Raw genomic sequence first — 14,077 nt, forward strand, 5'->3', positions numbered from 1 at the left:
AGAGAGAGAGAGAGAGAGAGAGAGAGAGAGAGAGAGAGAGAGAGAGAGAGATACATGATCTGAGCTTTAATAAATAGTAAGCTTAAGCAAACTATATATATGGTGGATAATATAATTCATGGTTGTGAGAAGGACATATTTATAGATAAACTCTAACATTGATTGCAAAGTAATTGTTTACAATATTTTATCTTCATGAGAAAACCTTTGAAATTTAAGGCTATTTCTGATTCTAATAGCAAAAATAAAGCTATGTAGGCACAGGCGTGGCTGTATGGCTAAGAAGTTTACTTAGTAACATCTTGGGTGAGTGTCTTCCACTACAACCCCATACCAATGAATACCTTATGAATAAATTTGGTATGAATTATATGCATCTGGACATTATGCTGCCTGTACTTGAAGAGTTAAGGGTTACATTGGTTGGAAACAGTTGAAAGTTGCTAACAGAAGAGCATCTGACCAGAGAAAATATGCTTTGTAGGATTTTGTCTGATCCAAACAAGTATGGACAAGAGGATATTAAAACAATGATGATGACGATCACAAACAGACAGATACATGTGGATATGTATGCATGTGCATCTTTCATAACTCGACAACCAGTGTTGATTGGTTGTGTCCTTTGGTTCGGTGAAAAGAAGCTGATAAAATAACTACTCGACTTAGGAACAAGAATTGTGGTCAATTTAATCAACTAAACTCTTTGAAGTGAATGTCCCATCATGGCCATGGTCCAATGATTGAAACAAGTAAAAGAATATAAACAATTCCTCTGGTAATACTCAAATAACATTCGAATATTGCCTAAAAACCATAATTATAAAATAGTTAAAGAATATTTATTAAAATTTTCTGTTTCTACAATAATTTTATATATATGAAAAAATGTAAATTACCTATCTTTTGCATCACGACAAGGCAAATTACGTATTTTGGGGCAAAAACTGAGGAGAGCAGTTGACATCAATTTCAATTGTGATAAATCAACATCCTTCTGCAAGAAAAATATTAAAAGTCTTTTGCATTTTAAAACATTTATTTTCAATTATACATACTAACTCTCAATTAGCATAAATATATTAAGTGTAAACTAAACAAATTTGGTAGACTTTATGATGGTACTTTGAAGTAGCTTTGCATGTGACTACCAAGTAAACCAGGTAATATATAAGTTGCAATTTATTTCCCATCTGTTTCTCTCAAATGATACTACTTCAAGCGCAAGTAACCCATCCGTGTACAGTGAATTTTCAAATGAATAGAACATATAAATAAAATATGAGAAGGATGGTCAGAGTGAAAGGTTTTAAGTTTTATTCAGAAATAACTAAAATTTTCATTCAGAGCTTACTTTTTTAAACTTAGCCAATGCTTCATGTAAATTGATATAACTTAAGTACACAGAACCTTCTGTGGACCAATTTTCAATCTTGCAACTTTGCTCAGGTGGTGAAAGAAGTTCTAGCAGATACTTCAAATGGTGATATTCATCTATTAAAAAAATAAAATTAATATTAAATTCAAGATTTAAACTGAAAAGAAAGTGTGTATGTGTGAATAAAAGTATCTGATAAGAGCTATAACATTATTTTACAACAAAACAGTTTTAATTTTACTATCAAAATTATTTTTAAATTGTAATAACTTTAACAAATAATTACCATTAATTACAGCGTAAGGAGCAATGTGTTTCAAAATTATTTCATGAGCTTTGTTATATTTTTCAGCTTTTATCAAATGCCATGCCATTTGGTTGTACATATTATGATATTGAGCTCTGATTGCCTATCAAAAAAAAAGAAGAAAAAAAAGAAAAAATTTTTTAGTTTTACAATGTAATATTCTGAGGAAAACGTTTGCATTAAACCTTTCAATAGCAGGGTGGCCGTAGCTGGCCAAGAAACTTAATGGCAAATGATATCAATCTACCTGTAAACAGCTATAATAAGCTAGTCATATTTAAATGAGTTTCAATGCAAATTTTGTTAAAACGCTTGAGATTTAATTATGTAAACTATTGAGTTACACTGTCTGACATTCTTTAAGTGATATGAACTTTTGCGAATTTTTTCCATTTTTACTCATTTCGATTTTCTGATGTTTCACTTGGGACAAAAACTGGACACCAGTTTCATATCACCAAATAGTGAGTGTAAATTTGAAGTATTTTCAAAAGGCATAGAAAAATTTAAGAAAATATTCAGCAAACAAAAACTACATCTGTGATTATGAATAGAATTTTTTACCCCCCAAAAGTAAAAGAATTCTGACAGCAATTCTGATTGTTACAAAGAAAGTGAATTTGCACCTGAATATTAAGAATTTAACACCTGTTTTACTTAAATATTTTTAAAAAGATATTAGACCTAATCAAAGTCATTGCAAGGAAACAAAACTGTTAAATTTTTTTTTTTCACTTTCTTTTACTTTGAATTGAATATTGTGGAAACAAAACATTATACAGAATTAAACAAAGGAGAAAAATATTTTGAGGTTTCCTACATACTTGAAAGAAATTTAGGAAAACCCAAGCAATTTTAGGAATGGTGTGTGTGTGTGTATGAATTTGATATATATTTCTTTTTTGAAAAGAAATGATTCTGATAATAGTTCCAACAGTGAAAAAAGAAGGAAAAAAAGAGAAATTTGCACCTGAATATAGTACAAATTTTAAAACTGTTTTTGTTAGTTATTTTAGTAAGATATTAGACCTAGACACAGTCTTTCCAAGGAAATGAAACCATTAGATTATTTTAACTTGTGATTCCTGCAGAAACAAATCGCTAAACAAAGAAGGAATAAAGATAGTTTGAGGTTAGAAAGTTAGAAACCTGAGCGTTTTTAGGAATATTTTGTGTGTTTATTGAATTTATAGTTTTTTTTCTTTCTCAAATTTACCTAGCTTTTATTTATCTGTAATTTTAATTTACCAGTACAATGCTTGATAAAGTTTGATTAATTTGGATTGTGAATCGTTATTATAATAGAGGGACCCATGAATATTTCATGGAATTAATAGTAAATCTATTGGGTTACTCCTAAAAACTTAATCCAAAAAACCTGAATGCATAGCCTATGTTGTATCTGTATGGAACAACATGTTATGTCTGTATTTCATCTGCTACTCATTGAAAAGTGAAAGAAATTGGAATACGAGGATTACTTAATGTACTTTATATATATACTTTATGCACAACTTTACAGACTTATTACTCAGCACTCATAAAATAAATATTCACTCTTATTTTCCCCATAAATAGAAAAATTTACATTTTAAAATTTACATGGTCATAGTTTCATATGTAGAAAACAAAAATTTTATAGCAAAAACAACTATTTATATGTAAAATATAGGAGTCACAATTTCACAGGGATAAAAATTAAATGCAACATGGCATACTCTGAAAACCACATTGTTGGTAACTTTTAAACCAAGGCGATGGATCAGAGCCAATACACGTTTCAATATGCGTACACCTTTCAATCCTATACTGCTTTGTAGACTATGTTCTTTTTGTAAGTTCTCCCGCTTCTTTTCCCTTACTTATTGTGTTAACTTTAACTCTCACATCAGATAATTTAAGAGCCCTTGAGAATGCAACATTAAAGTGAATGGCAAGTTTGGAATGTGCTTGTGTTAAGTGATAGGTGATATAAACAACTTAGTTCAATTAAAAAAAAAAAATCACTTTTTTACTATGCACTCACCATTGTCACCTCCTCCTCCACTCTATCACCCTCTGCCTTTCTTTAATCTCACCATCAGGACATTACCCTTCTGCTAAAATTATATTCCTAACTCTCCTCTATATCACTACCTTCAACTAGCATTTTTAACCACATAATAAATATTATGTTCCCGCTACCACATGTCATGGACGCTTTTTTTCTTCTCTCTCTGCCTTACTCTTCATCTTATCCTCTTTTTCTCTAATCACATGAAAGCATTACCAATAAGCTAAGTAACATAATGACAAGCAGAATTATTATAAAACGTGTTTCTATGTATTTCATTTCCTAGTATTCTTCAAAGACAACTTCCAGTTTTTCATTGTTTTATCTTTATGGTTCACCTACCTCACTCTGCTTTATCTTTATGGTACACTTGTTTTACGGGCATTAAGTTCAACTAATAGCTAATCCAGGAAATTTGCACAATTCTTCTCTATTAAAATTTTGTTGTATACTCATTGAATATATTAACTAATAATTCATTTTCTATGCTAATGTTTAAACAGAATTTGAATAATTTTATATTTTGCTCAATTTACCTATATTTAGATTTACTTTGAAACAAAAATTATGAAACAGATTCAGTTAAGAACCTTTTGTTAAACTGTATTCTAGAAATCACATTATTATGTTTGTAGTGGAACTACTTTCCTCTGGGGTAGTGGTCTTCCATCTATGTGCGATGTGCCTAATGTGCAGCCAATCGTATTGTCTCGCACATAGATGCATGACCCGCCATCTCTACAAAAGAGAAAAGAGTGTGCCTTTTGCAATCAGTCAGCAGAAGAGCTCAACACCATGACTGTCAGCGAACAAATCTCTACAACCATCGACGAACAAATTCTGTTCCAGTCAGTCAGCCAGCAGTTAGCAGAATACCTTGTGGAGAGTACAGCTATTTTCAGACACTACCCCTGACAGCATTACTTCAGCATGAACAGTTGTGTTATTTCACCGTCTTAACCCTGTAAACTTTGTGATTACATTTAGCTTGCATTGCGAATCCCGTCATTATCTACAGAAGGAGCATGCCTGTTTAAACTTCTTACTACCTTTATGTTTTTACCCATTTATGTAATAGTAGGCCCAATGGCCTTCCTTGACTCCTACATACAACAATTGTCTATTCTCATTGCAACCCAAATAAATTATGATGTTTGTTCTAATATAGCCTTCTGATTTATTTTCTCAATGCCTTACAGATGCAACTGTTTCATTGACTTTCGGCATTGTGTATTTATTTGGTAACATGCTAAAATTGGTAACACTTTACTTAAGTTACATTGAAACACAGAAACATCACTGTTACATGTTTATATAGAAAGAAAAAAAGCTCCAGTTGTTTTATGAAACTAGTCTACATTCACAATTATTTTAGAATTTAATTGAAATACATAGGGGAGTATTTTGATTAGAAATATAGTAACAAAAGTGTTAAATGTAAGTGAAAATATTGTTCATGCTGAAGAAATCATTAAATAAGATACTAAAATTAATTCAGATCTCAAAATACCTAAAGTGTTTATATAATTTGCAAGTAATTAAAAGTACAAACCTTTGCATAATGAACCCATTGTTTTGGAATGAAAAATCTCTCTATAATAAAGGATTCCCTTTCTAAATAGTCAATATCTTGACATAAAGATATATGCCGCATAAGTGTTTCCTTGATGGCAGCTTTTCTCCTACAATTTATAAAGAATTCAAAAATTCATAGAAATATTTTTTTTTTTTAAAAAGAAAGAATATATTATGAATGTTTGAAACCTAGCAGCAACTAAAAGAAAAATTTTCATGTAGTGTTAACTTCAGAATGGAAGAAATTATGCATACATGTTCACATTAATGTATGTGCTTAGCATTACACAATAAAATTATATAATCATATTGTACATTCATAAATCAAAGCTCATGAGATCAGCAGAACATCATGGTTACACCAACAATTCCGCAATAATTATAAACACAAAGTTTCCATTTAAATATACAATATATGGAAGGCCCAAATCAGGTCGAACTGGCTTATAAAAGAAATATATTGCTTCTTATCAGTTAAGTTAAAAAATTAAGGAATTAACAATCTCTAATGTAAATAATAAATACAAAAATAAGTGAAAATAAGTAAAATAAAAAATAGCATAAAAAATATATTAAGAAATAACCAAATAATATAGTATTCAACAGTCAGCTTCAATATAAGGCCAGCAAGGCAACAATACTTCAGAGAAAGCATATGAACCTTTAAGAATTTTAGTCACGCATAACAAATCTCAAATGAAATTTCCACTACAACAGACTGGAATAAAACAAAAGACATACATACACACATTTAGAAGCATATTTACAGGAACATATAAATATAAAAAAATACACTTACGTTTATACAGAGAGAAATACAGGGGGAGGAAAGATTGGAAAAACAGTAGGGAGAGACAAAAAAACACATATACACAAAATGTGTGTGTGTGTGTTTGCATAAGCCATGTACAGGGATGCAGTCAGTAAGGTGAACGTCAGCAACAAATAGTAATGAATACGGTGTATAGGTAGGAGTTCACCAAGAATCAGTTCTCAGTTCCATCTTATTTATCATAGTCCTCTAGGTCATAACAGAGGAGCTCCTCTATGCTGATGATCTTGTTCTTATAGCTGAATCACTATCAGAACTAGAGAAAAAATTATAGGTGTTGAAGCAAGGTCTAGAACCAAAGGGCCTTAGAGTTAATTTAGCAAAGACTTAAGTCATAGTAAGTAGAAATACAGGCAAATCACAAATCCCTTCAGGAGATGGCCCTGCTTGATAAGTGGAAAAGGCATAGGTAAAATCTCCATAGAGTGTACCCAGTGCAAGCTATGGACACATAAGATGTGCAGAAGTATCAAAAGAAGGTTAACAGAGAAAGTAGTCTTTATGTGTGATAGATGTGCAGGTACAATAAACACTAGGCATGTACAGAAAATACATTTCGTCAAATGCCCGGGGGATACTTAGAAGTGGTAGATAGCTTCTGTTACCTAGGTGACCAGGTAGAGGAGGATGCCCTGAGAATGTAGCTGCTAGAAAAGTTCAGGAAGCTTCTACCTCTAGTAACAAAGAGCCTCCTCCCTCAGCAAAGGGCAGATTGTACGATACCTGTGTGTGAAAAGTCATGCAACATAGCAGTGAAACATGAGTTGTGACTGCAGAGGACACGGGACAGAATTATTTATATCATGATGATTTATGTCGGGTATCAAAATGCAGACATCATGACTACTGCTCATTACTCTGTGAACACTGTAAAAACTATCAGATGGACAACTGCAATAGAGACTACAAAGTAGTGACCAGCAAAAAAGGGGCACAATTGACATTCTGACTGCATCCACATTGCTGGAATTCATCCCTACATATGTGAAACTGCTGGAAGGCTATATGTATGACAACAGGATTTGGTTCTTTGCCATACCTCTGAAAAGAGTCAGAAGTAGTTTCTAGGGAATTTCTACAATTTCACCAGCCCCTAACTTTTGACTTCCTAATTACTTAATTGGGGCTCTGCCCCCACCTCCATTTTCACAGGCCTGTCAAGCCTTCCCCACCACAAGTCTTTCATTCCCTAACACTTATCACTTCTCTATCTCTGGTATTCTTTGGCTACTGTAATCACCTGAGGCATATACTACACCCCCTCCCATTTATTATCTTCCTTTTCTCACTCACTGAACCTAAATAGCAAAACCATCAACATTACCAGTCTAGAAAGACTTGTGAAAGTCACGAGAGGTGTCCCTTCTATCTGCTTAACAGTATAAAAGAACAAGATGAAAATAAATTGACAAAATATTATAAAACTAACCTCTTTTCATCGTTTATGTGAGCCAAAACAAAAATAGCCCATTCCCAAAGACCAAGTGATTCAAGTTGGGCTGCAAAGCTATGATTTATGCATTCTTTCTGGTATTGGGATAAATGATTATATTGAAGACTCTGTAGTACTTGACATAGATGCCAACTGAAGGGGAGAAAAAAAGTATTAAATTGAGACAAAAAGATTTACTTTCAATAAATTAACAATAAATACAATATCTCAAAATGAGAGCAGTTAATGAGCCATAATAAAACATATACGGAAAGAAATAATATATTTCTAAATTTCTCAGAGATTTATGCACTAGTAGCATGATAAGGACACAGGAAATGTGTCAAGTTCAACAGGAAATGGTGTTTCCTAGGGCTAAATAACAGTAGCATTCTTCCCTTTTATAGGACTGTCACATTAAGTTGACATGCTATCACTTTAAAACATACGGTTTCAAACAATTTCATAAAAAATTAAGAACAACTTATTTCAATAAAAGATTGTGCACAAAGAGATGGTTTCACCAGCCCTGCTCTCTCTATGTATATATTAGATATTCATTAAGCATAAATATAGAATTGTTACGGACCTTAATCTATAATCAAGATGGTTGACTGTTGTTGATGCTGGTGATAAGGTCTGCTCAAGAAGATAAGCTTTATTTACATAAAGTTGTAATAAATGGTAACATGTATCATATATTTTCACTGAGTCACAGTCAGTATCATCATTCTCTAAGTAAGATGGAACTGGTGACCTAGCATATTTGCCGCATTGACTTTGTCCCATTTGAGCTGCATCATATCTTTTCAGAGCTTCAAATATTACAGATGTTGGACTACATGCATACCTGAAAAATATGAATAAAACAGATAAAAAAAAAATTTTTTTTAAAGAGTAAAAAGAGTATTACAAAAATGTGTGTATGTAAATGTGTGTGCGCATGTGTATACACACACGTACATACGAGGTGGTATTAAAATGTTCCCAGACTAGTTTTGCAGCGTGCCAACAGATGGCATCACCCAGTTGCATGCACATTGAGAGCTAGCAGTGATCTTCATGAAGCAGTGTGTCAAGTGACATCACTGTGTTTACTTCACAAGTTGTGAAATTTGTGTTTTTGTGATCATGTGTATGCTGCAGTCTGTGATGGACAGGAAGTTGGAACAAAGAGCCAATGTAAAATTTTGCATTAAATTTAGGAATTCTGCTAAGAGACATTGAGCATACTTCAGCAAGCTTATGGTAACAAGGCATAAGCAATGTTTCAAATGGAATTGGTGCTTCAAAAGTGGAAGAAAGTTCCATGCTGTTTTTTTCAACATCCATGGTATTGTGCATTGAGAATTCCCCCCTGCTCCCACTAGACTGTTAAGAGTTCTATTGAGACATTTTAAAGCATTTGAAGGAGGACATTTGATGAAAGCAACTGGATCTGTGAAGTGTGAAGAATTGGATTCTTCATGACAACAATGCACCGTCACCAAGCTCTCCTCACTTGTGAGTTTCTTGCCAAAAACAACATGGCATTGCTTTTGTACCAGCCCTATTCACCAAATTTAGTGCCTGCAGGCTTCCATCTCTTCCTCAAGATGAAAATGCAGCTAAAAGGTCACCATTTTAACACTGTTGTCGAGACCTAGAGCAAATCATTGCTGCACAAGGAGACTATTTCAAAGAAGATGATGCTAAAACTTAGGTAAATAAGTTACTTTTTTAGTTAACATTACTAGTCCGGGAACCTTTTGATACCACAGAGGCATCCCCTGCATAACAGCTATTTCAGAACCGAAGCTCTACTTCATAGAACAAAAGTGCAAAAGATGCAGTGATACTTAGTGTGAAGGTAAGGGTCCATTAAGGTTCAGCCCTCAATCCTCATAATCTTACAGGCCATCATAGAAGAGTTTAAGACTGGCTGTCCACAAGAAACTCCTATATGCTGATGATACTGTTCTCATAGCTGAATCTCTAGTAGAATTAGAAAAAACTAGGTATGGAAACTAAGCCTAGAGAGCTCAAGGTAGACTTAGCACATATTAAGGCTTTAGTAAGTAGAAAAGAAGACAAGACCCTGGTATCTTAAGGAAAATGGCCTTGCTCAATATACAGAAAAAAAATGTAAGTAAAAACTACATACATTGTACTGGACTCAATGTAAGCTATAGATACACAATAAATGTAGTAGAATCACAAGCTCACTAAGGAAAAAAGCTTTGTGTGTGATAAGTGTACTGGACAATATGTACTCTGAGTGCACCATAAATAGATCCTCTTGAATGCCCAGATGGTTCACTATAAGTACTTGACAACCTCTATATTGTCATTATTGTTGTTACTATTATTATTGGTATAATTACATATTATAATGTATGACTTCACTAGTATGCTTACCCTCCTCTCATTAATACATCTCTTGTATCCTGACATTTTATCTTACCATCTTTATTGACTATAAAATTAAATTTACCATAACAAATTCTACCCAATCCTTGTGAACATGGAAAAATCATCATCATCATCGTTTAATATCCGTTTTCCATGCTGGCATGGGTTGGACGGTTTGACTGGGGTCTGGGAAGCCAGGAGGCTGCACCAGGCCCCAATCTGATCTGGCAGCGTTTCTACAGCTGGATGCCCTTCCTAACGCCAACCACTCTGAGAGTGTAGTGGGTGCTTTTTACAGGGGCCAGAGGAGCTGGCATCGACCATGATCAGATGGTGTTTTTTAACATGCCACCGGCACGGAAGCTAGTTAAGGCGGCACTGGCATCGGCCACATTCGGATGGGTTTTTTTACGTGCTGTGGACATTAAAACCATGATGAAAGATTTTTTAATATTTACAACTCTAAATTATCATGAAGAATCGTATTTCTGAAGGAGCTTTTACAAGCTGATTCAGACAAGAAACTTTTGTTCCTAAACTATATATAATAATTCATTTGTCTAATGGCCTACTAGAACACTGAGGAAAAATTTACCAAAGATGTAATCCAAGGGCTCTTTTCCAGTTCATATTTTCACATACATTGATTTGCTGACCACAAGTTTCAAAAATCATCTCTCCTGCAAGCAACCCGAAGATTTTCAACCTCTCTTTAGATATATGTGCACCAGCCTACATAATAGTAATAAAAAAAAATTTTTTAAGTAAGATATTTCCAGTAAATCTAATGACAAACATGTATAAACAATGAATAAAAAGTATACGAACCAGCTGATTGTAATTTTGTAGTTGTAACTGCATAAAATGTTTATATGTTTTACTAAAACCACTAGCTTGCGCAAGCAACAAAGCTAAGTAATTGTCTTCATTTTTTATTGCCAACATGCAAGCTTCCTGTATTTGACGTCCACTCAGGTGACTTGTAATACTTAATAGGTTGCCATTCTCCTGAAATAGAAATAAATTAATATTAGGAATTGCAACATTAGTCACAAAATGACTTTGTAGTTATGAAGCTTGTTTCACAACCATGTGGTTTGGGGTTTGGTCTGACTGCATGGTATCCTGAGCAAATGTTTCCTGGAAAGTCTTAGGTCAATACCTTGTGAGTGAAATTGATAATGTTTATATTTCTTTCTATATACCTACTTTTATGTTGACACCACTTGAAAAACAGTACTGTGTGATTAAGTCCCAGTATATTACCATTTTGATACCAGACTCAAGTAAGTACAGGGATTAATATAACTGACTAAAACCCCTTCAAGGTAGTACCCCAGCAAGGCTGCAGTCCAACAAATGAAACAAAGTAGAAAACTAAATACAAAAACAGATATCCTTTTCTACCACTGCTCATCTTTCTACAGCAGGCACAGATTTCTTCTGAAATATGCAAGCTAAGTTTTGCAAATTTGATTATATTCTTATATTGAAGTTTGTTGAGCTGTTCATCCTAAAACATTTCTTATAATATCTACACAAAGAATAGTGATGTCGTTTGATTTATAGTATGGTCTGATGTAACCAACAAACTTAGAATCAATGTATCTTCCTCATATCTTCATATCAACACTTTTCACTTATTTTGAAACAGTTTCACGTAAGTTTTTGAAGAAACTACATAGTCCAGAAAGAGATAAAATTCACGACTATTCTATACAATCATTGTATGTACCAATATGAGCTACAAGATAATGAAAAAGTCTCTGCGTAATCATTTGACTGGCTAGGTCACCATATCTTACCTAACTCAAATTATATTTTATGGTAGATCTGGTTAACCAACAATATTTATTGTAGAAACTATTACTGTGTATTCATGAATTGCACAAGTTCATGTTCAATTTTATGTTAAACAGGGTTCCTCTGAAGGATCTCTGGAATAATGTTATTAAACAGGAGTCATAACTAACAGGTAGGAGAGTCTCTCCATGTTGAGCCACTACTTCTCCACAATAGAAAGTCACACCTCCTTTCCTGATTAAAATGTTGCAGGAAAGAAACACAAGACAGATTCTTCAAGCTGGGTCAACCAGTAGGAAATCAAGGAGTAGACTAAGAATGAGATAGTTGGATGATATACATAGTCTCAGTTGGTCATACTTGGGAATCCAGCCAAAAAGTGTAATGATAGTTGTTTCTGATAGCACCCAATGTAGGAGGTGCTGAGGACTCTTATCACATCAACCCTCCCAGGAATAGTAGGAGGAGAAAATGGACAAATAGATGGATTAAGTTATTTTCTGAACTTATTTTAGTAGCATTACTGTGACTTACTTTAGTTGAATTCTTTTCTATTTCATTAGCAATTGTTTCTGCTTCAGTTTCAGCCAACCATCGAGAAAATGCTTCTTTTCTGGCTTGGTGGTATTCATATTCTGAGATGTTAGCTGTTCCTAAGATACACAAAAAAGTAATTTAAATTTATAAATGTATGCTCTTTATATTGCCAATCTAATCTGAAGTATTTGAAAAAAATTTTTTTAAATACCTCTATCAAGTTCTATAGGTTTTCCCCAAAGTGCAACACAGAGATCCCAACAAATCTTCATATGATGTATCTGCTGATAGTCTGGGTGGGAAGCTGAAGACCACAATAAAAATAATATTAAAATATATCAAATGTATCAAACATTTTTGTAGGATAAAATATGGATGCAAAGAGAATTAGTAATTATTTTTTTAAATCTCAACAATCAATAAACTTGAATAATATTATTGATAACAATTATGTATTATGAAACCACCAAAAGCAACAATGATTGGAGCCATACCCATATTTCTGTCGTCTTGAGCAGCACATTCAGCATATTTACATAAAGCTTCTATCCCATATTCTGGAGTAAAATGTGGATTTATATATTCTTTACTGGATACAGAATTGCTCAGCTGATTTTCTAACATCCATTTCTGTTGAGACTAAAAAAGAAAAAATGAGTTAGTCTCAAAATACCAGGTTAGTTGGATTTTTAAGTTAATTGTACTTAAGTTGAAAGTTGTGGTCAAATAATTAGAATAGGAAAATGTCCAATGGCTAACTACTAATATTAAGATGTTTTAAGAAAAATACAACTTGGTAATTGTTATATAAAATTTTTCCTTTATGACAATCTAACTACATCAAATACAGAAAGTGCTATATTGATCAATCATGAATGTTAATGCTGAATGTGCTAACATTAATACAGTAGTTCCTACTTCCATGTCAACAAATTTTCTATTACAAGCAGCAATAATACTTATGTTACATAAAACTAAACCATATCTAAAATACTACAATCATACAACAATTAGTACTACAAGATGATTTTATGGCTTGTAGTCCACATTTCACTTAATCAAAACTGCACTTAATAATCATTGTTTTTGAAAAGTCATTAGATTACAGATAATCACTATACTGAATTGCAGCCGACTATAGGGGGTTCCTATAAGGTTGATATCCACCCCTGATTGGAACTCTCCCGTATGACATGTACGCATGCTCAGTGACTTGCTTTAACTTCCGCAGACAACTCACATACTGTACTGACCGGTTCGACAAAGTTATTTCACTACATAGATATCCTGCAAACGTAGCTATTCGTCGTATTTGGCTTCAGAGATCAAGACTTGTGAGGAAAGACTTTGTTTACACTGCAAATAGCCAAATGTGTTCCCAGCATTTCGTCAATTTTAATGGACTATCGAAAGATCACCCCTTGCCATCCGTTTTTCCAAACAAAGTATTTAAAATATCAGTAAGTGCATGATCATATACGCAATTAGTAGATGAGTGAAATGTCTCTTTGATTTATCCCCTCATTAACAGATTAGAACATGTTAAAATTCAAGAGGGAAACAAATTCGAATGTTTAATCTAATAATTGTTGTGTTGATGTACAGGTATTTTTAACAAAGAATTTTGCATTCAAATAATAAATACATTGAAATTGTCGTTAATGTTCTGAATGAATGTGGGAATTTCAAGTAAGCCTAGCTATGATATGTTTCTTTATATACATATTCCTCTTATTTTTGTATATATATATATATATATATATATATAT

The 14,077-nt window shown here is 33.1% G+C and overlaps 1 protein-coding gene across 4 annotated transcripts in view; it reads right to left on the bottom strand.

Moving 5' to 3' along the window:
- LOC106867789 (nuclear pore complex protein Nup98-Nup96) overlaps positions 1 to 14,077 on the bottom strand; it is a 114,383-nt gene that overhangs the window by 1,897 nt on the left and 98,409 nt on the right. For all 4 annotated transcript variants that reach the window (XM_052973670.1, XM_052973671.1, XM_052973668.1 and 1 more), the window contains 11 exons: positions 12,803 to 12,947; positions 12,520 to 12,612; positions 12,306 to 12,424; positions 10,797 to 10,976; positions 10,564 to 10,700; positions 8,167 to 8,427; positions 7,575 to 7,730; positions 5,291 to 5,420; positions 1,665 to 1,788; positions 1,355 to 1,494; positions 900 to 997 (listed from right to left, as the gene is read on the bottom strand). In XM_052973670.1, coding sequence (XP_052829630.1) covers positions 900 to 997; positions 1,355 to 1,494; positions 1,665 to 1,788; positions 5,291 to 5,420; positions 7,575 to 7,730; positions 8,167 to 8,427; positions 10,564 to 10,700; positions 10,797 to 10,976; positions 12,306 to 12,424; positions 12,520 to 12,612; positions 12,803 to 12,947 — 1,583 coding nt within the window. The remainder of the gene's footprint in view (positions 1 to 899; positions 998 to 1,354; positions 1,495 to 1,664; positions 1,789 to 5,290; positions 5,421 to 7,574; positions 7,731 to 8,166; positions 8,428 to 10,563; positions 10,701 to 10,796; positions 10,977 to 12,305; positions 12,425 to 12,519; positions 12,613 to 12,802; positions 12,948 to 14,077) is intronic.

This window comes from Octopus bimaculoides, chromosome 16 (genome assembly GCF_001194135.2).
Source record: "Octopus bimaculoides isolate UCB-OBI-ISO-001 chromosome 16, ASM119413v2, whole genome shotgun sequence".
Classification (NCBI taxonomy): Eukaryota; Metazoa; Mollusca; class Cephalopoda; order Octopoda; family Octopodidae; genus Octopus; species Octopus bimaculoides.